Source organism: Chelonoidis abingdonii, chromosome 1 (assembly GCF_003597395.2).
Source record: "Chelonoidis abingdonii isolate Lonesome George chromosome 1, CheloAbing_2.0, whole genome shotgun sequence".
In the NCBI taxonomy this organism is placed as follows: domain Eukaryota; kingdom Metazoa; phylum Chordata; order Testudines; family Testudinidae; genus Chelonoidis; species Chelonoidis abingdonii.
The window spans coordinates 65,646,908-65,674,904 of NC_133769.1; the positions used below are offsets into that span (position 1 = coordinate 65,646,908).

At 43.4% G+C, this 27,997-nt stretch overlaps 1 protein-coding gene across 1 annotated transcript in view; it reads left to right on the plus strand.

Annotated features, from left to right (window-relative positions):
* Window positions 1–27,997, plus strand: part of SRGAP1 (SLIT-ROBO Rho GTPase activating protein 1) — a 304,935-nt gene that overhangs the window by 248,641 nt on the left and 28,297 nt on the right. The window contains exons 16-18 of the mRNA XM_032769517.2: window positions 15,568–15,673; window positions 19,029–19,253; window positions 21,672–21,751. Coding sequence (XP_032625408.1) covers window positions 15,568–15,673; window positions 19,029–19,253; window positions 21,672–21,751 — 411 coding nt within the window. The remainder of the gene's footprint in view (window positions 1–15,567; window positions 15,674–19,028; window positions 19,254–21,671; window positions 21,752–27,997) is intronic.

Genomic DNA, 27,997 nt, shown 5'->3' on the forward strand with positions numbered 1-27,997 from the left:
GGGGAGCCAGCCCAACATGCAGAACTCCAGGGTGATGTGTTCAGGTGCCATGTGTTGTTCAGCAAATGGGCAGTTGTGCTTTGTACTATGTGGAGCTCAGTGTGTAGCTTCATTTCTAGATAGGATAAATGGCAGTAATCTAGCATGGAGGTTATTAATGAGTGAATTCCTGTGATAGCTCTGTCACTTAGGAGAGGGCGAAGTATTTTGGTCATGCTGAGATGGAGGTGGACACATTTTTTCTACCATGGCTATTTGAGTCTCCAGCAGCACTGAGGGCCCCAAAGCTGCAGACTAATTTAACAATCTGAGGACAGTTTCCCCCAAAAGAAGGAGATGTGAGAGAAGACAAGTTCTGTGAAGCATTTCATTCTTTCTGTCAGCATTACCTCAGTCTTTCCTGGGTTCACCTTTAACCAGCTGCTCTTTATCCAAAAGCAAATGTCACGGAGTCAAAAATTTTAAAGTCAGAAGAGGGACCATTCTGGTCATCTAGTCTGACTTCAGGCATAAAACTTAACCCAATAATTCCTGTATTGAGTCCAATAGCTTCTGGTTGAACTAAATAATAGATACTAGAAAAACATCCAAAGTTGATTTAAAAACATCAAATAATGGAGAATTTACTACATCACTTGGTAAACTGTTCAAATGGTTAATTGCCCTCGTTAAAAATTTGCACCTTATTTTCAGTCTAAATTTTTCTCATTTCAGCTTCTACTCTTTAGATCTTGTTATGCCTTCATTATTTTGATTAAGCATTAAAACAGCTGAGAGATAGTGGTGTTTACATGTAGACCTGGGTAGGTCCATATACTGCTGGCACTTCAACTTATGTCGTCTCACCAGCTCTCCCAATGGCTTTAAATAGATTTGAATAATATTGAGGAAGAAGATTGAGCCTTATAGCTCAAATGAGGGCTTTGGAGATGGAAGAACAGTTGTCCAAAACAGCCTGTTAGGTTCTTTCCAAGAAGAGGGACCTGAACTGTTTAAAGTTCCTTTCCCTCCTTCCTTTCCTTCCTTCAGCTTTGGTGATTGATGGTAGAGGTCTGGTAGAATGAGTATAGATATGTGTCCCTTGTCAGTAGAAAGGTCAGCTCCATAGCAACACCATTTTGTGGCCTACAGCTTCACTGAGAGGGAACCAGGTTCATGTGGCACTGGAGACTGGCCTATCTTATCAGTTAGCTTATTTGAGAAAAGTGAGGCTGGGCATTGGGTGATAGTTTGTGAGGCTTCTAGCATCAAACAATGGTTTCCTTAGTATGACTACTACCTGTCTTACAGTAGACAGTAAATTATCTTCCTGAAAGGAAGTGTTGACAATCTCTGTTATAGTAAAAGCAGCAAAGAGTCCTGTGGCACCTTAAGACTAACAGACGTTTTGGAGCATGAGCTTTCATGGGTGAATACCCACTTCGTCGGATGCATGGGTATTCACCCACGAAAGCTCATGCTCCAAAACGTCTGTTAGTCTGTAAGGTGCCACAGGACTCTTTGCTGCTTTTACAGATCCAGACTAACACTGCTACCCCTCTGATACTCTGTTATAGTACAGCTCCCAGAAGTTCCCTGTTGTCTCTTTCTATCCAGGAAGAGCAGAGATCAGAGTCACAGATGGTAACCTTGAATGATGTCACTCCTTTCCTTGGAAAGAGTGTATTGTTTCTGGTCCTGCACTTGGCTAGTTCCTCTTGTGGTTTATGAGGCCATCTTGGATGTAGGTGACCTTCTTTGTGACAATTCCTCACAAAAAGAGGTACTGTGTCTTAGGGTTGAGTAGAGCCAGTCTGTATTTCCAAAATGATTTGGAGCCCAGAAAAGTTCCACTGGGCTTCACTTTTCTGCCTCAGTGGCAAAGAAGAGGTAGGCTCTGTTTGCCTTTGTTATGGCAGTGTCATAGGTTTGTAGAAGTTCTGTGTCTGCCACTGACTACTTTCAGTTATTTCCTTCACAAATCGACTGAGAAAGATGACTGTCTGCATAGGTTTGGGGGGATTGAGAGAGGGTGTTTTGGTAGTAGAATGTCTTTAGCAGTGTTCTAGAAGTGGCTGTAGGACCTGGCTAATTCATCTTCTCCTTGGCCGGTTGATTGGGTAGAGTTTTCTATTAATAAGCTTTGGCAGGATCCAAAAGTTTTTCTGGGTAGATCATAGTGGTTTCATCTTGTTTTGGAATAGGGAGAGTTCTTATTCCTGTCTGGAACAGGAAGTAGTCTGATCAAGTTAAGGGGATGGTTCTTGCATTTATGTTCACAGCCAGCTCCTAGGATCCAGTCCAGGGATAGTCAGCTGTGAACCTACATCTGGAGCTTACCTGTGAAAAACCTCAAGTGGAAAGTTTGGATATATTTCTTAAAATACTTGTGTGTGTTTGTTTTTAAACAGAGTTATTGAGTATCAGTGAAGCATTGGGAGGAGGGATAGTTCAGTGGTTTGAGCATTGGCCTGCTAAACCCAGGGTTGTGAGTTCAGTCCTTGAGGGGGCCACTTCAGGATCTGAGGCAAAATCAGTATTTGGTCGTGCTAGTGAAGGCAGGGGGCTGGACTCAATGACCTTTCAGGGTCCCTTCCAGTTCTATAAGATAGGTGTATCTCCATATATTTTATTTGATTTGTATGAAATTCATGGTCTGTTGACTACTTCATCCTTGAAATATTACTTGCATTAAAATGTTTGCCCATCACAATATTTATATATTTGCTTATTTTTGACTTGTTTCTGTTTTCTGCTATGATAAGGCAGAAATAAGTATAGTAGTTCATATGAAATATTATTTGATTTGAAAGCAAAATCCTATTTATTCACACATTATTAAAGCCTAGCTTTTTAATCCAAGGCAATGTCAATTCTTGTCCCTGACCAACCCATATTGGTGTTTGTATGCTCAAAAATAGGTGCGAGAACAAAGGAAACCAAAGCAGACTCCAAGCTTTAAACTAAGACTGAAGTATGCTAAAATGAGTATAAGGAATTAAAAGCATTACTTGGATTTTTAGACAGACATCATAGAAGAAACATAGTGTAAAGCTCAGTGCAGATGTTTCAGCCCTCCAGAGAACTATTGCACTGAACAAGGCAGAGGATGGCTTAAATGTTCATACTGAACTTTGCACTTTTGTTTCTTCTCTGATGTCTTGAGAGCACCTCAGCAGCAGTAGTTTTAATTCCTTTTGTTGGTGTGAGTTTTCAGACCCTCTTCAGGGTTTTAATTTTGTCTCTACACTTGTATACCTGTTTGTGTGCTGGTTTTCAGAGTATCATCTGTTTATACAAGAAGAAACTCACTGATTTTGGAACTTACTATACCCCACTTGAATTTTGATGGAACCTAGATATTTATATTTATAAAATCCTAGTCCAGTCCCAAACGCAGTTTTTACTGTTGTTTTTTTTTCATCTTAGACGTCATCTAATCTGCAATGGGGCAGACAGTTCAGGCAGAACCCTGCTCCCAGTATGAATTGTAAATCCTTCCGGGCAGGGATAGTCTCTTTCCTGTGTCTGTACAGCCCTAGCACGTTGGGGCCTCCATCCAGATTGAGACCTTCAGGCACTATCATAATAATATAAATATGTATCACTATTACTGGAGGCAATGGGAGCTTTGCTAATTATTTTTAACAGGAGCAGGCACAGGCCCTTTTCCTGTAAGAGAATAGAAATGGTTAGAACTTGTCAAGATCACTGTATAGCAAGTAGGTTTTGGAAAGCATTTATTTTTTAATGAAGCTTGCAAATGCTCCACTTCTTATTAAATAGAGTTTCTGTTAGTGCAGTATGCAAATGAATATATCCATTTTCACTTGGTGCCCTTCCAAACAGCCTGTGAAGATTAATGCAAATTTATTTTACAGTTCTGTTTACAAAGATTCTTGTGATTCACAACAAAATAGGATATAGAAATTGATACATAAAGTTGGCATTCATTTAAAAATATAAAAGGGCAAAATGTCACAGATATTATCTGAAAATATAATGTTGCTAGTGAAAGAACCTTGGAAGCGGAGTTGTTAGCTATGGATGTCAAACACATTTGAGGCTACTACCATAAAATGAAGCTTTACACAATGTAGCCACTGGGGAATTCTTTTTTTGCATTAATGCATACATTTTCAAGTAAAATAACATATTGGTATTTAATGCTTTTTCTTTGCAAGTGCTTTGGAAATGGTGCTACAAAAGATTGAGTGCTTTCTGTGCAATTTTTACCACATAAATTTATAATAATTATATATTAATTGGTTTTGATTTTTAAACAGCTTTAGTTTAAATTGGGGACAAGTTCTGATTGTTCCAAAGCTAGTCTGCAGCAAGTGATAGGGCATAAGGAACTTGCATCATTATGGGCTTCTCTATACCAGAAAGCCATACTTCATCTGCTTCTGCTGCCTGAGCAGAAGGATGGACACTACTGCTGGTATTTTGAAGGTATTGAATTCAGCCTGTTTCAGTAGATGCTACTGAAGGCAATATGAGTGACTCCTTCCTTCATACTCCGGGGCCAGATTTGGCCACTGGAAGCACTGGTGATGAAGTAGAGGGATGGCCAACTGTATCTTGCACTCTCATTAGTTGCTTTTCCTGCAGAATGTAAATTACACTTATTTTGCACACTCGCCAACTGCCACATCAGCACAAGTTAAATCACTTTTGTCACTTAGAACCTACAGTAAAACCTGACTTTAGTGACCACCTCTCAGGAGAGACAACCTGTCACAAGTGACTACTTGCAGAGGCCACGGAACACCACCACTGTCTGGTGTGCAAACCTTTGAAAAGAGACCACCACTTTTGCCAACTCCCATGAGTGGTTGCTCTTGGCAGCTTTTACTGTACTTACACTTATTTTATGACCAGCATACTCCTCATATGAAACTTATACCTCTGTTTTGTCACCCCTGAATTTGGCCTTGAAAAGGTAAATATTTGCCTTACATTACTGGGGAGGTTGTGGGAGAGATGAAAATAAAGCCTGACCTCAGTTATTGAGTTATACCCACCAGGCTAACTCCACTTACCACATTCTGACCACTAAGTAGTGCTCCATTGCAAAATGCTTCTATGCTCAAATGCAAACGTTTGTGGTTTATATACCTGAGCATTTATTGCCTGTTAAATGCTCCACTACTTTGGGATTATTGCTTAAATATCAATTTGCCTGATGTTGTCTTACATTTTTTAGACAGGATATAGTCTTGTCTTCTTTTATAATTCAATATTGTTTTATTTGGTTTGGCTTTTTTTGTTGATTTTTCCCCTTCTCTAGTCTACTTTATTCCTTAGATGCAGGTTGTTCATGCATTTCACTTTAAGTACTGTTTGCAAAAACCTCAAGGTAGTTCCAGGGGTGGTTAAAATGTGCTGTCGCTTCTCAAGGAAAAGTAAACATGCACAGTGGTTCTCTCTGTCTCCAAAATGGACAAAGATGAGACTGCATTATGAACATTTCTAATGATTTTTGAAATATAGTGATTTTGAAAATAGAGTTTTGCATAAAAATTTGAAGCTCTATTACACAGTAAGTGAACCAAGTCAATTGATTGGAAATACACACAACAACCCAGTGACCGGCTTCAGTACAGCACAGCCTACCTCACCCCCACTGCATACCTGCCTATCGTATGCAATCAGCAGTGGCTCCAGCCTCTCTATGCTTCTTCCATTAGGTGTTACAGCCTCTGGAAAGCACAGTCTCAAAAAGACGATGGTCCCTGACCTGGTCCACCCACAGTGTTGCCCTATCACAGCTGGTTCAGAGATCTCTGAGTGTGTGCAGAGGCCTTCCTATGCAGCCACTACTCCTACAGTTTCCTTCTCCCCTAACTCTAGGCTTCCAGGGTGCACGGCCCTCCACACCATTGTAGATTTCACTCTTGATGAAAATTTAGTTGGCTACTGCAAAATATCCACCTCTCCACTTGACATCAGTTCCCCTGAGGTGGTTTCATTTGTGTCTAATATTCCTTCCCTCTCCAAGCACCTCCCTTCTTTGCCTCCTTCCCCACACATAGAGGATAGATTAATTCCTAATGAGGTTATCCTTGCCAAAGCCAGGCTAATTGCCTGGACTTAAAGATGGGGTTGTTGTTTTGTGATCTCTGACTCCTGGGTCATTCCTCTAATCATAAGTTCTATTCCCATTTCTGCAACTAACTCTGCATTATTTGGGCAAGTCACATAGGTTGCATACCACAGTTAGTATGTTATATTATAATTTAAATCAGCTTATGTACCAGATGATTGGAAGACAGCTAATATTATGTTAATTTTTTTTTAAGTCTCCAGAGGCGATTCTGGCAATTAGAGCCTAGTAAGCCTAACTTCAGTACCAGTCAGATGGTTGAAACTGTAATAAAGAATGGAATTATCAGACACACAGATGAACAGGATTTGTTGAGGAAGAGTCGACATGGCTTTTGTAAAGGGAAGTCATGCGTCACCAATCTATTAGAGGTGGTAGGTGGATGTAGTATACTTGGACTTTCAAAACAACTTTGACAGGGTCCCTCAGCAACGGCTCTTAAGCAAAGTAGGCAGTCATGGGATAAGAGGTAAGGTCCTCTCATGACTCAATAACTGGTTAAAAGACAGGAAACAAAGGATAATAATAAGCGGTCAGTTATCAGAATGGAGAAGGGTAATAGTGGTATCCCCAGGGATCTGTACTGGGACCAGTACTGCTCAACATATTAATAATTGATCTAGAAAAAGGGATAAACGGTGAGGTGGCAAAGATTGCACGTGATATAAAATTACTCAAAGAGTTAAGTCCAAAGCTGACTGCAAGGAGTTACAAAGAGATCTCACAACACTGGGTGTCTGGGTAACAAAACAGCAGCTGAAATTCAGTGTTGAAAAATGCATAGTAATGCATATTGGGAAACATAATCCCTACTATACATACAAAATTATAGGGATCTAAATTAGCTGTTACTACCCAAGAAAGCTATCTTGGAGTCATTGTGAATAGTTCTTTGAAAACATCCATTCAATGTGTAGTCAAAAAAGCTAACTGTTAGGAACCATTATGAGAGAGATTAAGAAGACAGTAAATATTATAATGCTCTATATAAGTCCATGGTATGCCCACACTTTGAATACTGCATGCAGTTTTGGTCACTCCATCTCAAAAAAAGGCACAGCGAAGGGCAACAAAAATGATTTGGGGTATAGAACAGCTTCCCTATGAGGAGAGATTAAAAAGACTTGACTGTTGAGGTTAGAAAAGAGATTACTAAGGAAGGGCTATGAGAGAGGTCTATAAAATCATGAATGGTGTGGAGAAAGTGAATAAGAAAGTGTTGTTTACCCCTTCACATAACACAAGGGGTCACCCAATGAAATGAATAGGCAGCAGGTTTAAAACAAACAAAAGGAAGTACTTCACACAACTCACAGTTAATCTGTGGAACTCATAGCCAGGGAATGTTGTGGAGGCCAAAACCATAACTGGGTTCCAAAAAAGAATTAGATACGTTCATGGAGGATGGGTGTATCAATTGCTATTAGCCAGGATGAAACACCATGCTTTGGGTGTCCATAAGCCTCTGGCTGCCAGATGATGGAACTGGATGACTGGGGATGGATCACTTGATGATTACCTGTCCTGTTCATTCCCTTTGAAGAATTTGGCATTGGCCACTGTCGGAAGACAGGATATTGGGCTAGATGGACCATTGTGCTGACCCAGTATAATCATTCTTATGTTGTAAAATAAATGCTTAGGTTATCTTATCTGAAAAATGGGGAAAAGTACCAGTTCACTTCAGAGGAGTGTTGAGATAGGACTATATTATGGTTCTTGAGAGTCAAAGTAATGAAGATGAAGAAGAGGCCTTTGGCATGCAAGTAGAAGACTCACTGTACCTGTGTGCAATGGGATCTACCTCCTTGGCACTGATAGAGCCAGTAATCCTGCTTCACAGTAACTGATCTGCTACTCTTTGCTATGGCCACACAACAACATCCCCTTCATGGGGAAAGCAACACAGTTATGCAAGGGGGTTCTTGCATCCACTCCTTTTCCCCCATAGAAGCAGCCAGAATTAAGTCCTTGGGTGTTTGAGATCCTTAGGTAAAAGATTACAATGTATAAAGCATTCTCATCTATCTTTCATTGTAAACAAAAGCAAAAATTGTGAGGGGGATATCAGTGTTTCTGAAATAAACAATGGAAAGTAGCCAAATTCACAGTTGTGCAGTGTTCAGATTTTCAGTAGAGAATGTTTTCTTCACCGAACTGGGTGAAAGGTAAGAAAATTGGGACAATTTTACTAGGAATGAGTTAAAATATACGCAGCTAATTACAGCAGTGGACTGTAATTCTGTAAAGACTTACAGAAACTGTTTTACACTGTGTCGTGACAGGTAGCGTGCTGCTGGAATGTGATAGGACCCATACTATGAAACCTGATGTTCCCTTTTTGCTTACACTGTCTATTCCCTTGGCAGGCAGTTATGAGTAAGGCTATGTTTTAGTCATGGGTGTTTTTAGTAAAAGTCATGGACAGGTCACAGGCAGTAAACAAAAATTGACAGGCTGTGACCTGTCCATGACTTATACTATATACCGCTGATTAAATCTTGGGTGGTCTGGGGGGAGGCAGCCCTGGGGGAGTGGGGAAATAGCCTGGGGCAGACATCATTGCTGGGAGGGTGGCTCCATGCAGCTCCCTGGAAGCGGCAACATACATGTCCCTTCGTAGGCAGAGGGATGCCGGGAGGGGTCTGTGCACTGCCCCTGTCCCAAGCGCTGGCTCCATACCTTCCCTTGGTCAAGAACCACAGCCAATGGGAGCTGTGAGGGCGGTGCCTGCAGACACAGGCAAAGTGCAGAGCCGCCTGACCACACTTCTGCCTAGGAGCTGAGGGAAGGACATGTCGCCACTTCTGGAGAGCCTCCCGAGGTAAGTGCCGCCTGGAGCCCTCATCCCCTCCTGCACCCCAAACTCCTACTGCAGCCCTGAGCCCCTTCCCACATGCAAACTCCTTCTACTTCTGGGGTAGAGGGCCAGTGGCCCGAGACTGCCCTAGCAGTACCCGGTGCAGCTGGTCCATGAGCTGCCCGAACTGCTCAGGTGGCCCCCAGGCCAGCTGCACCAGCTGCTGCAGAAGTCATGGTGGTCCTGGAAAGTCACAGAATCTGGGACCTCTGTGACAAACCCGTAGCCTTAGTTACGAGCTGCTTGTTAAGCAAATAAAGGTACAATTTCTGAAAACCAGCACACCTAGCCCAGAACTGGAATGCTGGGCTATGTGCTGCTCTCTTCCATGGGAAAAGAAATACTGCTCACCCCAGGCTGTAGAGCTTCGCCGCTGCTGCTATTGCAGGAGCTTCTGCAGGCTCAACCCATCCCTGCTACAGGGAGTGAAAAGAGAGAGTGGAAGAATCTGTTTGTGCACAAGAGATCCCCAAAGAGCTAGATTGCATGCAATCAAATCCCTGTTCACCCCAACTCGAATCCCCCCCACTCCCTCTCACACACCCGTTCTGCTGGGGAATCGTCCACGGCTGCAGATGTAGGAGCAGTGTTTGCCCTTTAGTTTACCAGGCAGAAATATTTATCTTCAAGGAAGTGCTATTGAGGTGCATCACTTTTGTTTGAGAAACACAAATTCTGCTGCTGTGATGCTCTGCTTGTCCTCAGTTTATGGTATGAAAATATCAACTGTTAGAAACTGGATTTTTTTCCTAAGGGAAGAAATATTTAAACACTGATCAACACACATTTTACATCTGAAAATGAGACCTAATTTATATAAAATAAGCACATCAAAAGACCAAAAATAAACACTGAGAACGCCGTCTATAATTAGCACTGACCTTTTAGGTAAGTGATTATTTTAAATCTCTTCTGTGAAAAATCTTGTATTCTGTAACAAATGGTTTTTAGCTGTTGGCTTCACCCCCAATTCCTCATTTCACAGTTTCTCAGTGTTTCCAAATGTCCATTGCACTGTTGTTAGGTGCTGTTAGTCTAATATTCTACTAGGACTGTGTTTAAATTATGTGAATTGCACGATTATTTCTTGGTTGACTTAGGGGGCATTAGTGAAATGTTAAATTGCTTTTAGCAATGTCATTTACACCAAAAATATCTTTGAGAGATGAGTTCAAGGATTTCTTATTCAGAATAGAGGTTTGCTACTTTGAAAGATGTTTTGCTTTCCAGATGAAGCCACATGTTCATTCTGAACAATGTAGAAAATAATACATGCTGATTTCTGTTGTAAGGCAATAGAAACCAATGCTCTTGTCCTACCTCAGTCCTGCTTTACACAGCTGTTGGTTTGCCTATTTCCAGGGCCGGCGTTTCCATTTAGGCGGCCTAGGCAATTGCCTAGGGCACCAGGATTACTGGGGGGCAGGATTTTGCTGAGGGGGGGGGGCAAGTGGCTCCGGTGGACCCGCCGCAGTCATGCCTGCGGAGGGTCCCCTGGTCCCGCGGCTCCAGTGGAGCTGCCGCAGGCATTCCTGCAGACGGTCCGCTGCTCCCGCGGCTCCGGTGGACCTCCTGCAGGCACGGCTGCGGCAGCTCCACCAAAGCCACGGGACCAGTGCGCGAGGCGGCGAAGTGGCCGTGCGCCTAGGGCGCTAAAAACACTAGCACCGGTCCTGCCTATTTCAGGAACATTTTGATGGACCTAAATGAAATTATCTAGGGAAAACACATCTGAACATTGTACTTTGTATTTTTAGATTAGCATGAGAAGGGATTGATTTAGAATTGACTTTAATAGATTTACAGCTAGAGAGATAGTGTTAACAGAGAAAACTAAGTCAGGAAGCGTTTACAATCAGTGGTCAGAAGGATATTTTCAATATGCAAATTCAAATACAGAGAATAAGCCAGTGTTAGGAACTGATGACAGAGACCCCTGCCTCCTAATATTACTTTTTTCCCTTTGAGGGGAAAATCCTCTTATTGCAGTTTTGTGAGCTACCTTACTTAGGATATGTCTACACTACGAAATTAGGTTGAATTTATAAAAGTCGATTTTTTAGAAATCAATTTTATACAGTCGATTGTGTGTGTCCCCAGTCCAAGACCATTAAGACTATTAACTCAGCGGAGTGCAGCCATAGCACCAAGACTAGCATCAACTTTCAGAGTGTTGCACTGTGGGTAGCTATCCCACAGTTCCCGCAGTCTCCGCCGCCCTTTGGAATTCCGGGTTGAGCTCCCAGTGCCTGATGGGTCAAAAACATAGTCGTGGGTAGTTCATGTTGTCAGGCTCCCCCACTCCTTCCCCCAGTGAAAGCAACGGCAGACAATTGTTTCGAGCTTTATTTCCTGGGTTACCCATGCAGACGCCATCCCATGGCAAGCATGGAGCCCATTCAGCTCACCGTCACTGTACGTCTCCTGGGTACTGGCACACGTGGCACTGCATTGCTACACAGCAGCAGCTCCTTGCCTTTTGGCAGCAGACAGTGCATTACGACTGGTAGCCATCGTCGTTTCCTGGGTGCTCTTTTAGCTGACCTCGGTGAGGTCTGTCAGGGGCACATGGACATAAATGGGAGTGACTCCAGGTCATTCTCTTTTTTAGTTTCATCTCATGGAGATTTAGTCCTGCCTGCAGTCATACTGCACCGTCTTCTAGTGAGCAGCCAGGAGAGGAGGATGACTAGCAGTTGTGCTGCACTGTCTTCTGGCGAGCACTCAGGAGACGACGATGGCTAACAGTCGTACTGTACTGTCTGTTGCCAGCCTAAGATGTATAAGAGAGATGGAATGGATCAAAACAAGAATGCAAACCCACCCCCTGTGTTGATTTTAATTCCCTGTAAGCCAAGTCGCCCCTCCCTCCATCAGAGCAATGGCATACAATCGTTTCACACCTTTTTTCAGTCCAGATGCCATAGCACGGCAAGCATGGAGCCCACTCAGATCACCGCCGCAATTATGAGCACTGTAAAGACCACGTGCATTATCCTGCAGTATATGCAGAACCAGAACCTTCAAAAGCAAAACCAGGCAAGGAGGCAACAGCAGCACAGTGACAAGAGCGATGAGGACATGGACACAGACTTTTCCCTAAGTACAGGCCCCGGCAATGTGGACATCATGGTGTTAAAGAGGCAGTTCATGCCGTGGAACGCCGATTCTGGGCCTGGGAATCAAGCACAGACTGGTGGGACCACATAGCGTTGCATGTCTGGGACGATTCCCAGTGGCTGCAAAACTTTCACATGCGTAAGGGCACTTTCATGGAACTTTGTGACTTGCTTTCCCTGCCCTGAAGTTCAAGAATACCAAGATGAGTGCAGCCCTCACAGTTCACAAGCGAGTGGTGATAGTCCTGTGGACGCTTGCAACGCCAGACAGCTGGGGAATCAATTTGGAGTGGGAAAATCTACTGTGGGGGCTGCTGTGATCCAAGTAGCCAATGCAATCGTTGACCAGCTGCTGCTATCAAGGGTAGTGACTCTGGGAAATGTGCAGGTCATAGTGGATGGCTTTGCTGCAATGGGATTCCCTAACTGTGGTGGGGCGATAGACAGAACCCATATCCCTATCTTGGCACAGGAGCACCAAGCCAGTGAGTACATAAACCAAAAGAGGTACTTTTCAATGGTGTTGCAAGCACTGGTGGATCACAAGGGACGTTTCACCAACATCAATGTGGGATGGCCGGGAAAGGTACATGACGCTCGCATCTTCAGGAACTCTGGTCTGTTTCAAAAGCTGCAAAAGTTTCTTCCCAGACCAGAAAATAACCACTGGGGATGTTGAAATGCCTATAGTTATCCTTGGGGACCCAGCCTACCCCTTAATGCCATTGCTCATGAAGCCGTACACAGGCAGCCTGGACAGTAGTAAGGAGCTATTCAACTATAGGCTGAGCAAGTGTAGAATGGTGGTAGAATGCACGTTTAGAAATTTAAAAGCATGCTGGCGCAGTTTACTGACTCGGAGAGACCTCAGGAAAACCAATATTCCCATTGTTATTACTGCTTGCTGTGCATGCCACAATATCTGTGAGAGTAAGGGGGAGACATTTATGGTGAGGTGGGAGGTTGAGGCAAATTGCCTGGCTGCTGATTACGCGCAGCCAGACACCAGGATGGTTAGCAGAGTACAGGAGGATGTGGTGCGCATCGGAGAAGCTTTGAAAACCAGTTTCATGACTGGCCAGGCAACGGTGTGAAAATTCTGTTTGTTTCTCCTTGATGACTCCCCTCCCTTTGGTTCACTCTACTTCCCTGTAAGCTAACCACCCTCTCCTCCCCCATTCACCGCTTGCAGAGGTAATAAGTCATTGTTGCTTCACGTTCATGCATTCTTTATTAATTCATCACACAAATAGGGGATAACTGCCAAGGTAGCCCAGGTGAGGTGAGGGGGAAGGGAAGGACAAGGCCACACTGCACTTTAAAACTTATTGAATATCAGCTTTCTGTTGCTTGGGCAGTCCTCTGGGGTGGAGTGGTTGGGTGCCTGGAGGCTCCCCCACCGCATTCTTGGGCATCTGGGTGAGGAAGCTATGGAACTTGGGGAGGAGGGCAGCTGATTACACAGGGGCTGTAGCAGCCATCTGTGCTCATACTACCTTTCCTGAACCTCAACCGTGTGCCAGAGCGTATCAGTTTGTTCCTCCAGTAGCCTCAGCATTGCCTCTTGCCACCTATCATCTTCAGCCTACCACCTGTCCTCGCATTCATATTGTGCTTTCCTGGACTCTGACATTATCCGCCTCCGCGCATTCTGCTGGGCTCTTTCAGTGTGGGAGGACTGCATGAGCTCAGAGAACATTTAATGGCAAGTGCATTTTTTTTCACCTTCTAATCTTCGCTAGCCTCTGGGAAGGAGAAGATAGGTTAACGTGCAGCACCAACCCAACTAACCCCCCTGCACACACACACAATTCTCTGGGATGATCACTTCACCCCACCATTTGGCTAACAGCAGGGAACATTTCTGTTCAGCTACAGGCAAACAACCCAGCAGGAACAGGCACCTCTGAATGTCCGCTTAATAAAATCACCCTATTTCAACCAGGTGACCATGAATGATATCACACTCTTGAGGATAACAGAGAGAGAGAAAGAATGGGTGTTGTTTGAATGCCAGAAAACACTGGGACCATATGCTGTGTTATGCAACAATTCATGCTACTGGCCTGGCGTGGTAAAATGTCCTACCATGGAGAACGGAATAAGACTGTCCTCCCCAGAAACCTTTTGCAAAGGCTTTGGGAGTACATCCAGGAGACCTTTATGGAGATGTCCCTGGAGGATTTCCGCTTCATCCCCAGACAAGTTAACAGACTTTTCCACTAGCTGTACTGGCTGCGAATGCCAGGGCAATTAATCATTAACACACTTGTTTTTAAACCATGTATAATATTGACAAAGGTACACTCACCAGAGGTCCCTTCTCCGCCTGACGGGTCTGGGAGGCAGACTTGGGTGGGTTCGGGGGGTACTCACTCCAGGTACAGGGTGAGAAACAATTCCTGGCTGTCTGGGAAAATGGTTTCTCCACTTGCTTGCTGTGAGCTATCTTCGTCATCCCCAAAACTCGCATCCTTGTTGCACGCTACTCTATTGACGGAGTCAAAGCACAGGGGTGAGGTAGTTGTAGGGGCACCTCCTAGAATGGCATGCAGCTCATCATAGAAGTGGCATGTCTGGGGCTCTGACCCAGAGCGGCTGTTTGCCTCTCTCTTTTTTTGGTAGGCTTGCCTCAGCTCCTTAAGTTTCACCTGACACTGCTGCAGGTCCCTGTTGTAGCCTCTGTCCTTCATGCCCTTGGAGATTTTTTCAAATGTTTAGGCATTTCATCTTTTGGAACGGAGTTCTGATAGCACAGATTTGTCTCCCCATACAACGAACAGATCCCATACCTCTCGTTCGGTCCATTCTGGGACTCTTTTGCGATTCTGCAACTCCATCATGGTCACCTTTGCTGATGAGATCTGTACTCACCTGCAGATCGCCACGCTGGTCAAACAGGAAATGAGATTCAAAAGTTCCTGGGACTTTTCCTGTCTACCTGGCCAGTGCATCTGAGTTGAGAGTGCTGTCCAGAGCGGTCACAATGGAGTACTCTGGGATAGTTCCCGTAGGCCAATACCATTGAATTCCGACCACACTACCCCACACTAACCCAAATTCGACATGGCAAGGTCAATTTCAGCACTAATCCCCTCGTCGGGGGAGGAGTACAGAAATCGATTTTAGGAGCCCTTTAAGTAAAAAAAAAAAAAAAAAAAAGTTTCATTGTGTGGACCGGGTGCAGGGTTAAATCAATGTAACGCTGCTAAAGTTGACCTAAACTTGTAGTGTAGACCGGGGCTTAGAAATCTGCAGTAAGATAGTTTTTGGCAGACTTGCTGGACATATTTAAAGCATCATCTGGTTATTATGTATTATTAAATCCCCTCAAAAAGGGGAGGGGAACTTGATTTCTTCCAAAAATTTCACTTTTTTTTTTTTTTCAAAATTTGAAGAATGTTGACCAGCAACATATATTAGCATAAGAATGACACTGTTAAGCTGAATGTATGGTTTTCTCCTAAAAGGAGCTGAAAATAGTATCTTCTGCCTTACAGGAATAGATAATCTCTATGAGAGAGCTCTTCACATCCGCAAACTCCTCCTGACTTTACCCAGGTCTGTCCTTATAGTGATGAGATACCTATTTGCCTTCCTTAACCAGTAAGTACCTTAAGGTTCCTGTCAAAATGCTGCATCTTCATCCCACTTCCACTGCTCGTGTCAAAATATCCTTTATCGTCTTCATAGTCGGCATGAAATTTACATATTAGCTTCATTTAACACAGAAGAGGGTATTTTAATTGGCAATGAAAACAGAAGGAAATGGTCCATTTTCATACAAACTGAAGTTACTTTTCGTCTTAACTGACCACAAGGTCATGGTAAGACTGATAAAAGTGTTGCCTTGAACAGAAGGACTGCAGCTAGAGCTGAAGCTATAAAACAAAACAACAAATAAAATATATCCACATTAAAAATAACTTGCATAATTTAAATGTGAACTTTTTCAGCTGCACTCTTATCTTAAGCTGATTTTCACTTTGATTGGAAAAAATGCAACATACTCAAACAGCCAAATCACCTACTAGCTGGTGGTTTGATGCTGTGGTGGAGCAAGATCCAAATTTCCTCATATGTGTCTTTTGGGAAATTCACTAGTGCTCTTGCCCAAAATAATGATGGTGCGGCCGGTGCTCAGGAACCTCACCTCTTTCCCTTCATACTGAGACAGTTATTGGGGAGATGGGGGTATCAGAAACTGGCCCATTCTGAAGGAAGAAACTGTGCCAGAGGAAAGTGTAGTGTGGGAGAAAACATTTTACCTGTGTCCCTTTTCTGTTTTTTTTCCTAGTCCTGGTATTTTCACTGTGATGTGCTCTCTTTGATCAGTGTTCTGCCCTGTTTCTGGCTCTTTCTGTTTCTGTACTGCCTGCCTCCTAGGACTTTTGTTCTGCTGCTCTTAAACCCTCCTTTCCTTCAGCACTGTAATGTGTGTGTTGGGTTGAGCTTCTAGTATATCTTCCAGGATGTGAATGATAAACTGTGTTATTAAATGTCAATATATTTAATCTACAGGTTTCATTGTAATTATGTGTGCACATACTGTATATTTGTTGAGGCTAACCTCCATTGTACTTGTCACCAAATAAATTATTTTCCAAACACACACACACAGTCTTTAAATATAAGGATTTGGGCCAAGTTATTTTTTCCACCTGAAAAACCCCATCTGTATCTCTTGAGAATGGCTATAATAAGGGTGTGACAACAAGCAATGCGTGTAAGACTGCTTTTTATTTCCTGGCCTCAAATCACCTAACGTGGATCAGGATTATAAAAGGTAATACATGTTATATGGTCTGGGTCAGTATTCATTGACCTCAGCCGTCACTAATCCACAATCATTGCTGCTCTTTGGTAATCTCATTCTCCTCACTTAATTTTACATTCACCCTAGTAAAATCCAATCCTCCAGTCTCCACTTTACCTCCCATTCCCCAGCAGCAATGGACTTACTGCTAGCACTAGATGATGATATACTTACTGAGGGTGTATCTACATTTGAGCTGGAGGTGGAATTTCCAGCTCAGGTAGACTGACATAGTGTGCTAAAAATGGCAGTGTAGCCACAGCTGCATGGGCTAGCCATCTCATGTACAATCCCATCAAAGTGCTAGGTACATACTTGGGACAGCTAGCCCCTTCCACCACCCAGTCTGATGTGACTATGCTATTTTTAGTATACTAGCTCAATCAAAGCTAAGCCAGGTGTGTCTATCCGAGCTGGAATTTATACCTCCAGCTCTAGTGTAGATATACCCTTAGTAATTGAAAGATCAGGCCCTTAGTTAACATATTCCTCCTTTGCCCATATTTGCTCAAATTGAGTGGATCTATTGGGGCTGCACAAAAAACACTTTGCTGAAATAAGTCTCTTGTACTATATTCCACCAACTGTGTGTTTTGGAGAACAGAGAGGCAACAGCATGTAACCTCTCATATTTCATAAATCAATTATAAGCACCTATGTAGCATAGTTCATGAATAATCAAGTGACTAAATCTCCTTTGTAATTTGTAGAACAAGATTTATGATATCTCAGAGTAGCACACAGTACATTAACAAAACATGACACAAAAAAGAGATAGCATGACTGATTTTGCAAGCAGATTTTGCAGGATTGGAGGGGATCATTTAAAATTCTTGATTCTTTTCAGTTTGTATTGATGTCACAATGCAGTTGCTATGCAGCAAATGTTTTCTCTAGAAAGTCTAGTTTAAAGCCTTTTAAGCTGGTGTATTTAAAGATGGGCAAACATAGCAGCTGCATCTCTAATCCTGCAGGGTGCCAAGCAGTATTGAATCAATGAGAGTTACGGGACTTCAGGCCTTGTGGGACTGGGCCTTGAGTCCTTAAAAATGACTAATATGGGGAGCTGTAAGCCTCAATCCTCAGCTACTGCTGAAGAGCGCACAGTTCAACTTGCAGGGGGAAAGGAGGTGTGTGTAAAGGTAGCCTTGGTAATTCTGGGCCAGGTATTCATCAGGCTGGTCCTCTAGCACGGTGGTTCTCACCAGGGATACACATACAACAGGCTACATAAAAAGCACTAGCGAAGTCAGTACTAACTGAAATTCCATACACACAATGACTCGTTTGTACTGCTCTATACACTGAAATATAAGTACAATATTTATATTGCAATTGATTTATTTTATAATTATATGATAAAAATGAGAGAGTCAGCAATTTTTCAGTAATAATGTGCTGAGACATTTCTGTATTTTTATGTCTGATTTTGTAAGCAAGTAGTTTTTAAGTGATGTGAAACTTGGGGTACACAAAACAAATCAGACTCCTGAAAGGGAAACAGTAGTCTGGAAAGGCTGAGAGTCACTGCTCTAACATAACTTACAAGCAGTATTCCCAAGGGGATGACGTGGAATCCAAGGTTGATCAAGATGTAGGAAAGCCCCAGCCACACTCTGAAAAATCGGCCTCCGATAGAAGCAGACAGGTGGAGTGGCATAGCAGCAACCAGAGGATCCCTCTGTGACCATCTTGTGGTCAGCTATGCTCTGTTTCAGATATTGGAAATTTTGTTATATACATGACTTCATAGTAAAGGAGAGAGAGTTCCTTCCCTCAGAAAGCCTTTAGCTCTATCTCACCAACGGTTGTTTGCATTTTTTTATTTTTTAAACTTAAAACAGTGTCTTTACTATAGATCACACAGAGTCCCTTAGTAAAGTTTTCCATGGCTAAAAAATGATTAATTCAAATTCATCTCCCCCTCCCCCAGAATCAGTCTATTCTAAATTCTCCCAGTGTTGTATATTGCCAGACAATAGAAGAACAAATTCATTTGTTTTGCTATGTTGTACAGGACTAAGTGTCAAAAAGGGTGGGGAACATTGCATTGTGCTGACAATTTAAGGTTGTTCTGTGCTAGTTTTCAGAATTAGGATAGTCACAGAGGAAAAGTCTTTCTTTTTCTTGATTCTTCTTCCAAAGCCTTTCTCAGTACAGTGATGAGAACATGATGGATCCTTATAACTTGGCCATATGTTTTGGCCCAACACTGATGCCTGTTCCAGACATACAAGACCAGGTGTCATGTCAAGCTCATGTGAATGAAATAATCAAAACGATCATCATCCATCATGAGGCTATTTTCCCGGATGCTAAAGAGCTAGATGGCCCTGTTTATGAAAAATGTATGGCTGGAGATGACTACTGGTAAGTCAGAATATTATCTTCTGTCTTCATACCAAAATGCTAGGACTCCATTTTACATGAATGACTCCCATGATATAAGAGGTTCTGCATAAATAAAAGAAATATGAAAATTAAAAAAATTCTAATGCGTGGAAGGTTCACAGGAAAGTAGTACTGTGAAACACATGGGGCAAATATAACCATGATGATTTCCAGGGTTTCCTAATTAGAAGACTTCAATGGAGTTAATTTAGGATTCTGAGAACTATTATATATGTGACCATCAAGTAGTTGACAGAGGTCTACACGTACAATTGGGAGTGCATGGCCAGATGGTGTAGTCCCAGTCTTGCATTTGTTGAAGGGTTCCATAAAGAATTTCAGTTCACAATGGCTTCACCATTAAGCCCAGACATATGTACACTAAATTCAGTACTGCTAGAAGGGAAATATCTAGTTACCCTCTCATCCATCTAAATAAATGGAAATGATATCTGAAGGGAAGATGTGTTAATTCCTGTAACAGTTATGATTTTATAACATGGTCTGAGGATTACATTGCTTCTGACTTTAACTTTATAGGTAGGTAGGTAGGTAGATAGATAGAGTTGTCGATTAATCACAGTTAACTCACACGATTAACTCAAATTAATCACAATTAAAAAAATTTATCATGATTAAGTGCAATTTTAATCACACTGTTAAACAATAGAATACCAATTGAAATGTATTAAATATTTTGGATGTTTTTTCTACATTCTCAAATATATTGATTTCAATTACAACACAGATTACAAAATGTACAGTGCTCACTTAATATTTTTATTACAAATATTTGCACTGTAAAATTGATAAACAAGACAGTGTTTTTCAATTCACCTCTTACAAGTATTGTAGTGCAATCTCTATCACGAAAGTGCAACTTACTAAAGTAAATTTTTTTGGTTCTAACATCACCCAAAAACAAAACAGAGTAAAACTCTGGAGCCTACAAGTCCACTCAGTCCTACTTCTTGTTCAGCCAATCGCTAAGAAAACAAGTTTGTGTACATTTACAGGAGATAATGCTGCCCTCTTTTTATTTACAATGTCACCAGAAAGTGAGAGGAGGCATTTGCATGGCACTTTTGTAGACCGCATTGCAAGGTATTTATGTGCCAGATATGCTAAACATTCATATGCTCCTTCGTGCTTTGGCCACCATTCTAGAGGACATGCTTTCATGCTGATGATGCTCGTTTAAAAAAATAATGCATTAATTAGATTTGTGACCAAACTCCTTGGGGGAGAATGTCCTCTGCTCTGTTTTACCCTCATTTTGCCATAGATTTCATGTTATAGCAGTCTCGGATGATGACCCAGCATGTGTTGTTCATTTTAAGAACATTTTCACCATAGATTTGACAAAATGCAAAGAAGGTACCAATGTGAGATTTCTACAGATAGGTACAGCACTCAACCCCAGATTTAAGAATCTGAAGTGCCTTCCAAAATCTGAGAGGGACAAGGTGTGGACCCTGCTTTCAGAAGTCTTAAAAGAGCAACACACTGATACGGAAACTACAAGAGCCAAACTACCAAAAAAGAAAATTCAACCTTCTGCTGGTGGCATCTGACTCAGATGATGAAAATAAACATGTGTCGGTCCGCACTGCTTTCGATTGTTACTGAGCAGAACATCAACATGGATACATGTCCTCTAGAATGATGGTTGAAGCATGAAAGGACATATGAATCTTTAGCACATCTGGCACATAAATATCTTGTAACGCCAGCTGTAACAGTGCAATGCGAACACCTGTTCTCACTTTCAGGTGACATTGTAAACAAGAAGTCAGCAGCATTATCTCCTGCAAATGTAAGCAAACTTGTTTGTCTGAGCGATTGGTTGAACAAAGAGTAGTACTGAGTGGACTTGTAGGCTGTAGAGTTTTATACTGTTTTGTTTTTGAATGCAGTTATTTTTTGTACATAATTCTACATTTCATCTTTCATGATAAAGAGATTGCACTACAGTACTTGTATTAAGTGAATTTAAATACTATTTCTTTTGTTTTTTACAGTGCAAATATTTGTAATCAAAAATAATATAAAGTGAGCACTGGACTTTGTATTCTGTGTTGTAATTGAAATCAATATATTTAAAAATGTAGAAAACATCAAAAAATATTTAAATAAATGGTATTCTATTATTGTTTAAAAGCGTGATTAATCATGATTAATTTTTTTAATCATTTGACAGCCTATACACACACACACATATAACATTGAAAATAGTGCTATTTGTTTCATAAGAAAATTTAAGTGATATTTGCTATAGAAATAGATTAGATTACTCTTGTTAGCTTAGGGGGGAGGTTTATGCCAAGTATAGCATCCATTAAGCACTGCTTCATGTGCTAATTGCCCGTACCTGCTTAACTTTGTGCATTTCTGCAGTGATAGCCCTTATAGTGAACATGGTACACTAGAGGAGGTGGACCAGGATGCCAGTACAGAGCCCCACACCAGTGAAGATGGTATGTTCTTTATGTTACATCTTTAATCCTCTTTTAAATAAATTACATTTACCGGTTTTTCATGCAGGAGATACTCTCTTTTCCTCCCTGTCTCTCAACTGAAACTAAATTACTTCTGGGAGGATGCTCTGCTGCTTACACCTTCATTTTTAATCTTCAGTTTTTGTTTGTTTTTCACTATTATGCATCTGTGTTTCGCCAGCTGTTTCCTTGCACCTTTCCTGGCTTGCTCAGTTACAGGAAGGGCAAATGGGAAACTACTTCAGTCAGCACAAATTACATTCTGATGTAATGTTCCCTTTTTAAGTGGCCTTTTACCTTTTTTGCACAAGATAAACTGATCCAAGCCATGTCTCTGAATATTTTAGCTTAGAGAATTGCATTGGTATTTAAAACCACAACTTTCTAAAGGATTTAAGGACCCCCGAAACTATTACACCAAAGCCACTCACTATAATTTTAGCTTATGCTCACCCTTGTTGGACTAGGCATCGTGGTTGGCAGTGAGGACCCAATGGAATAAGCATCACCTATCAAATCTCCTTTCTTTAAGCACATTAAGACTTAGGCCTTGTCTAGATAGAGAAATATAATGGCATAGTTATTCCACTATAGCTATGGCAATATATTTCCCCATATAGGCAAGCCCTTAGTGGCAGCTGCCTCTTTCCCTTGTTTAGGTTAGCACAGTGGATAAAGCAGCTTGTGATGACAAGGAGGCAACCGATCAGGGGCCTGGGACCAAACAGGAAAGGGAAGGCAGATAGGGCCTGTAATCTGGTGGGGGAAATAAAGTAGTTGCAGGGGTTGCAGGAGGCCCCGTTCAAGGGGGCAAGATAAGCAGCAGAGTGCAGGAAGGTCTCCTTTGCATTTTCAGGAAGGAGGGAATTACAGCAGAAGAGCTTGTCTGGGAACAAAGTGGGGAAGAGTAAGAGGCCAAAATGGTATCATTGATTTTATTTAGGAGATCAGAAATGTCCAAGTGTGGGGTCAAAAATAATAATTTCAAGGATTGGAAAAAGGGTCCTGTTGCCAGCCCCAGACCCACCATTTATTTTGAGCACCAGCCCCAACTTGGTAATATGTGTCTCTGCCCGCCTCCCCTCATATACTAATTTATAAGACAGTTTCTCATGTTGCTAAAAACAGACTATTTCAGGCTCCTATGAAATGTTCAGGATTAAATGGATGACAGATCAGGAGGTGAAACACTTAATGATGGAGGATTCTCGAAGAGAAACTTGATTTTTCTGACATACATACAGAGGTGTAAATGATGGAAATTCAGATTCATAAATGTACATTTCTGCAAAACTTTTCCCTGCACATGAGAATGAAACTGAGGGAAAAAAACATGCAACAATCAAAAGTTGTTTTAATCCCTTTGTACACAATTGTAAAATATTAAATGGCATCTGAAAAGCATGGACAGGCAAATCTTGACCACGTGAAAGTAGTATGGTACTTCATGTGTGCCTTAATATCAATCCTGGATGCAATGACTGTAGTAAAGTTGTAGCATAGCATTATTGATTGAGACAAAATTGACTGGAGTAACTCTCAGTGGAGTAGAAAGGATTAAATTACTTGATCTAGTTTAGTTTATCAGGATGGCCAGCAATTAAATCCTAGCTTTTGCCATTCCTTTGTTTGCTACTTTTTGTGAATTGAATACAGAAAGTGGACAGTCATGTTGTGGATGTGAATTTAAAGGGGGGAAAACATAACACAAAGATTTGAACTTTGTGGTAATGCTTGGGCAAAGATGATGACTGCGTAGTTGGTGTGACTAGACCAGTGCATGAAGTGAGAGGCCTCCACTTAATCAGCTAGGTCTAATCAAGTTTTTCCACCAGTAAAAAGGTTTACCTTTAGATAAGCTAATTTTTTATAATGAAGGATGGTGTGACAGACCCAGACCAGTGGGGTACAGGAGTCTGATAGAGGGCAAATATACTGGTCACTGGATGAGTAGTTTTCTGTTCCCTGAGTGACCAGAGCAGGGGCTGCACTAGAGTAATCAGGAACCTGCTAGAACCAATTAAGGCAGACAGGCTGATTAGATCACCTGCAGCCAATCAAGGCAGGCTAATCAGGGCACCTGGGTTTAAAAAGGAGCTCACTCCAGTCAGGCGAGGAGGAGCCAGAGGAGAGGAAGTGCGTGTGAGGAGCTGGGAGCAAGAGGCACAAGGAGCTGAGAGTGAGAGGGTGTGCTGCTGGAGGACTAAGGAGTACAAGTTTATCAGACACCAGGAGGAAGGTCCTGTGGTGAGGATAAAGAAGGTGTTTGGAGGAGGCCATGGGGAAGTAGCCCAGGGAGTTGTAGCTGTCATGCAGCTGTTACAGAGGCACTATAGACAGCTGCAATCCACAGGCCCTGGGCTGGAACCCGGAGTAGAGGGGGGCCTGGGTTCCCCCAAACCTCCCAACTCCTGATCAGACACAGGAGGAGTTGATCCAGACTGTGAGGAAGATCACTGAGGTGAGCAAATCTGCCAATAAGCGCAGGACCCACCAAGGTAGAGGAGGAACTTTGTCACAACTGGTGTCAGAGTGGGATTTGGTGTGCACAGCGCGGCAGAGAAGGAGGGTGATTTAAAAAAAAAAAGGTAGAGGGTTTTTTTTTTTTCACCACAATGGATGATGACTTAGTACGGGCATTGATACAAGCTACGGCGGCCCAGCAGGAGGCTACCCGTGTCCAGGCAGCCACCCAACAGGAGGCAATGCAGCTGCATCAAGAGACTAATCGCCTGCTGATGGACCAGACTTCTCAAGATCGAGCTATGTTGCGGGAACTGGTAAACCAGGTAAAGACCCTTACAGAGCTGAACCGTGGCCATGAAGGGACGCAGATCATACGGGCCAGCCATTGGCTGCAGAAAATGACGTGGGAGGATGATGTAGAGGCATACCTTCTGGCCTTTGAGAGGACAGACCTACGGGAGACCTGGCCTTGAGATCAGTGGTCTGGCATCCTTGCCCCATTCCTGTGTGGGGAGGCCCAGAAGGCTTACTATGATCTGCCTGAAGAGGCTGCAGCAGACTACCCCCAGCTGAAAGCAGAGATCCTGACCAGATCTGGGGTAACGACCGCAGTGCGGGCCCAGCGGTATCATGAGTGAAGGTACCAGGAAAACAAAACCCCACAGTCCCAATTATATGGCCTCATCCATTTCGCATGAAAGTGGTTGCAAACGGAGTCCCAGAGTCCGGAAGAGATACTAGAGGTTCTGGTCATCGACCAATACATGAGGGGGTTACCGCCAGACCTTCGTGCCTGGGTAAGCCAGAATGAACCTTCCACCTATGATGAGGTTGTTGCACTGGTAGAAGGGTGAAGGACGGCGAGGGAGCTGATCCGACCAGTTAAGGAAGAGGCACCCCAGGTTAAACTAGCAGCACCAAGCCCTAGAGCTCGGGTGGCTGGGCCACCAGGAGGGCCCAGGTGGAAAAAGAGAGGGGCTGAAGCCCCACCAGAGGCCACAAAGAGTCGGAGCACGGATGGAGAAGAGCATCATGATGTTAGATTGCCCAACCCAAGAGACCGGGGAATGTCGACGGCTCCATACAGATGTAATGCCTGTGGGGAATGAGGACATATAGCTGCACCGTGTCCCAATGCTGAGGAGCTGATGCAGTGTAATCTGGGGAACTGGGCAGACCCGTGCTCCCTAATCCACCTTGTGGGGATCTGACTAACCCCCCATATTTACACCAGACCAGTGAAACTAAATGGGGTAGAGACCACGGCACTGGTTGATTTCGGGGAGTGCTATCACGCTTGTCTCGGGGAAGCTCGTCAAGTGTAGTCAGCTGCTGCGGGCTAAGAGTATAGGGATAACATGCGTCCATGGGACAGTTGGTTATTACCCCATCATCCCAGTAAAACTCAAGATTCAGGGGAACACTACTGAGGTAGCAACAGGTGTAGTCCCTAAACTCCCATGCCCGGTACTCATAGGGAGGGACTCCCCAGGGTTTGGAAGCTTACTCTCAGTAGGAGGATTGGAGGAAAACGGGAACCCTGAAGTTAGTGAGGCATCCACAGTAGACTGTCAACCCCCAGTCTTCTCTGAAATATCCCCAGATTTATTTTCCATTCCCAGAAGGGTAGAAAGTCAAAAAGGGAAAGGAGGGCAGCTAAGGCCTTGGGAACCCGAATACTGACTCAAAGCCAGAGGGTCTCTTTTATAGTTAGGTGGACCCGAGCAGCTGAAAAGGAGGCCACCCAGGAGGGAGAAGCACTTGAGTCTGACCCCCACTCTAACGCTTCTGAACCAGTAGAGGCAACAGAGACTGGGCCCCTAGATCTTGGGCAGATTAGCCCTGGGAAAGGAAATTTTGGACAGGACCAGGCCAAAGACCCAAGGTACGACAACATTAGGAAGGAGCTGATTGAAATAGATGGGGTCCCCATGGAAAGGAAAACCTAGGGACCAGGACCCTACTTCATAATGAAGAAGAATCTCTTATACCGGGTTGCACTAGTACAGGGGCAGAAGGTACAGCAGATCCTAGTACCTCAAAAACACCAGAACGCTGTATTAAGTCTTGATCATAGTCACTTTTTGGGGGGGGATTTGGGGGTAGAAAAGACCCTGGAACAAGTCCTATGACGGTTCTTCTGGCCCGGAGTACATGAAGAAGTGCGGAGGTACTGTGCGTCCTGCCCGGAGTGTCAGCTGCACAGTCCCCGTCCCCACCTGAGGGCGCCTTTAGTACCCCTTCCCATCACAGAAGTCCCCTTTGAGCGAATAGCCATGGACCTAGTGAGACCCATGGAGAAGACAGCTCGGGGCCACCAATATATACCTGTTGTTTTGGACTATGCTACTCGCTACCCAGAAGCCGTCCCCCTGCGGAACACAGCCTCTAAAACAATAGCCAAAGAGCTGGTGGGGATCTTTGCCCGAGTGGGGCTATCAAAGGAGATATTAACAGATCAAGGAACCCCATTTATGTCAAAGCTAATGAAGGACCCCTGTACACTGCTCCATATACATACCCTGAGAACTTCAGTCTACCATCCACTGACTGATGGGTTGGTAGAAAGGTTTAACTGAACCCTCAAGGCTATGATATGGAAGGTAAGTTGGGACGGGAAGGATTGGGACACCCTACTACCCTATCTTATGTTCACTATCCGGGAGGTAACTCAGGCCTCAACTGGGTTTTCCCCCTTCCAGTTATTATACGGGTGTCACCCCCGTGGCATACTAGATATCGCCAAAGAGATCTGGGAAGAGGAGCCCAATGAGGGGAGAAATATAATAGAACATGTAATACAGATGTGAGACCGGGTAGCCCGGGTCACCCCCATTGTACAGGAACATTTGGAAAAGGCACAGGAGGCCCAGAGAATCCATTACAATCGCCAGGCAAAAGTCCGACAGTTCCAACCAGGGGATCGGGTGATGGTTGGTACCCACGGCAAAAAGCAAGCTTCTGGCCCAATGGCAGGGACCCTATGAGGTGGTTGAACCCATGGGGGAAGTAACCTATAAGATGCGGCAGCCAGGACACCGAAAACAAGAACAGATTTATCACATCAACCCTTATGAAACCCTGGCATGCACAAGAGGCGTGCATAACTGTCCAAAAAGACCTAACCCAGGAAAACAAGCCTTCCAAACAGGTGAGAGTATCTCCCGATTTAACACCAGACCAGAAGAATGAAGTGTCTGAGGTGACCTTCCGGAACCAAGATGTGTTCTCGACAAAACCGGGTCGAACAACCGAGACATATCACCACATCGTCACGAACCCTGGGGCCAGAATAACAATGAGGCCCTATCGGGTGCCAGCGGCCAAAAGGGAGAAAATAAAAGCAGAAGTAAAAAAAAATGCTGGAGTTGGGGATCATTGAAGAATCCCACAGTTGGTGGTCCAGTCCAGTCGTGCTGATGCCCAAACCTGATGGCACCACAAGGTTTTGCAACGACTTCCAGCGACTAAACGAAGTATCCCAGTTCAACACATACCCCATACCTCACATAGATGAGCTAGTGGACCGTCCGGGTAATGCCCAATATTTGACTACTCTAGACTTGGCAAAGGGGTACTGGCAAATTCCCCTTGCAGAAGACACAAAGGAAAAGACTGCGTTCTCTACACCAGAGGGTCTTTTTCAATATACTCTCCTCCCTTTTGGACTACATGGGGCCCCAGCTACTTTCCAGCGCCTCATGGACAAACTATTACGCCCGCATAACAGTTATGCTGCTGCCTACTTGGACGATGTGG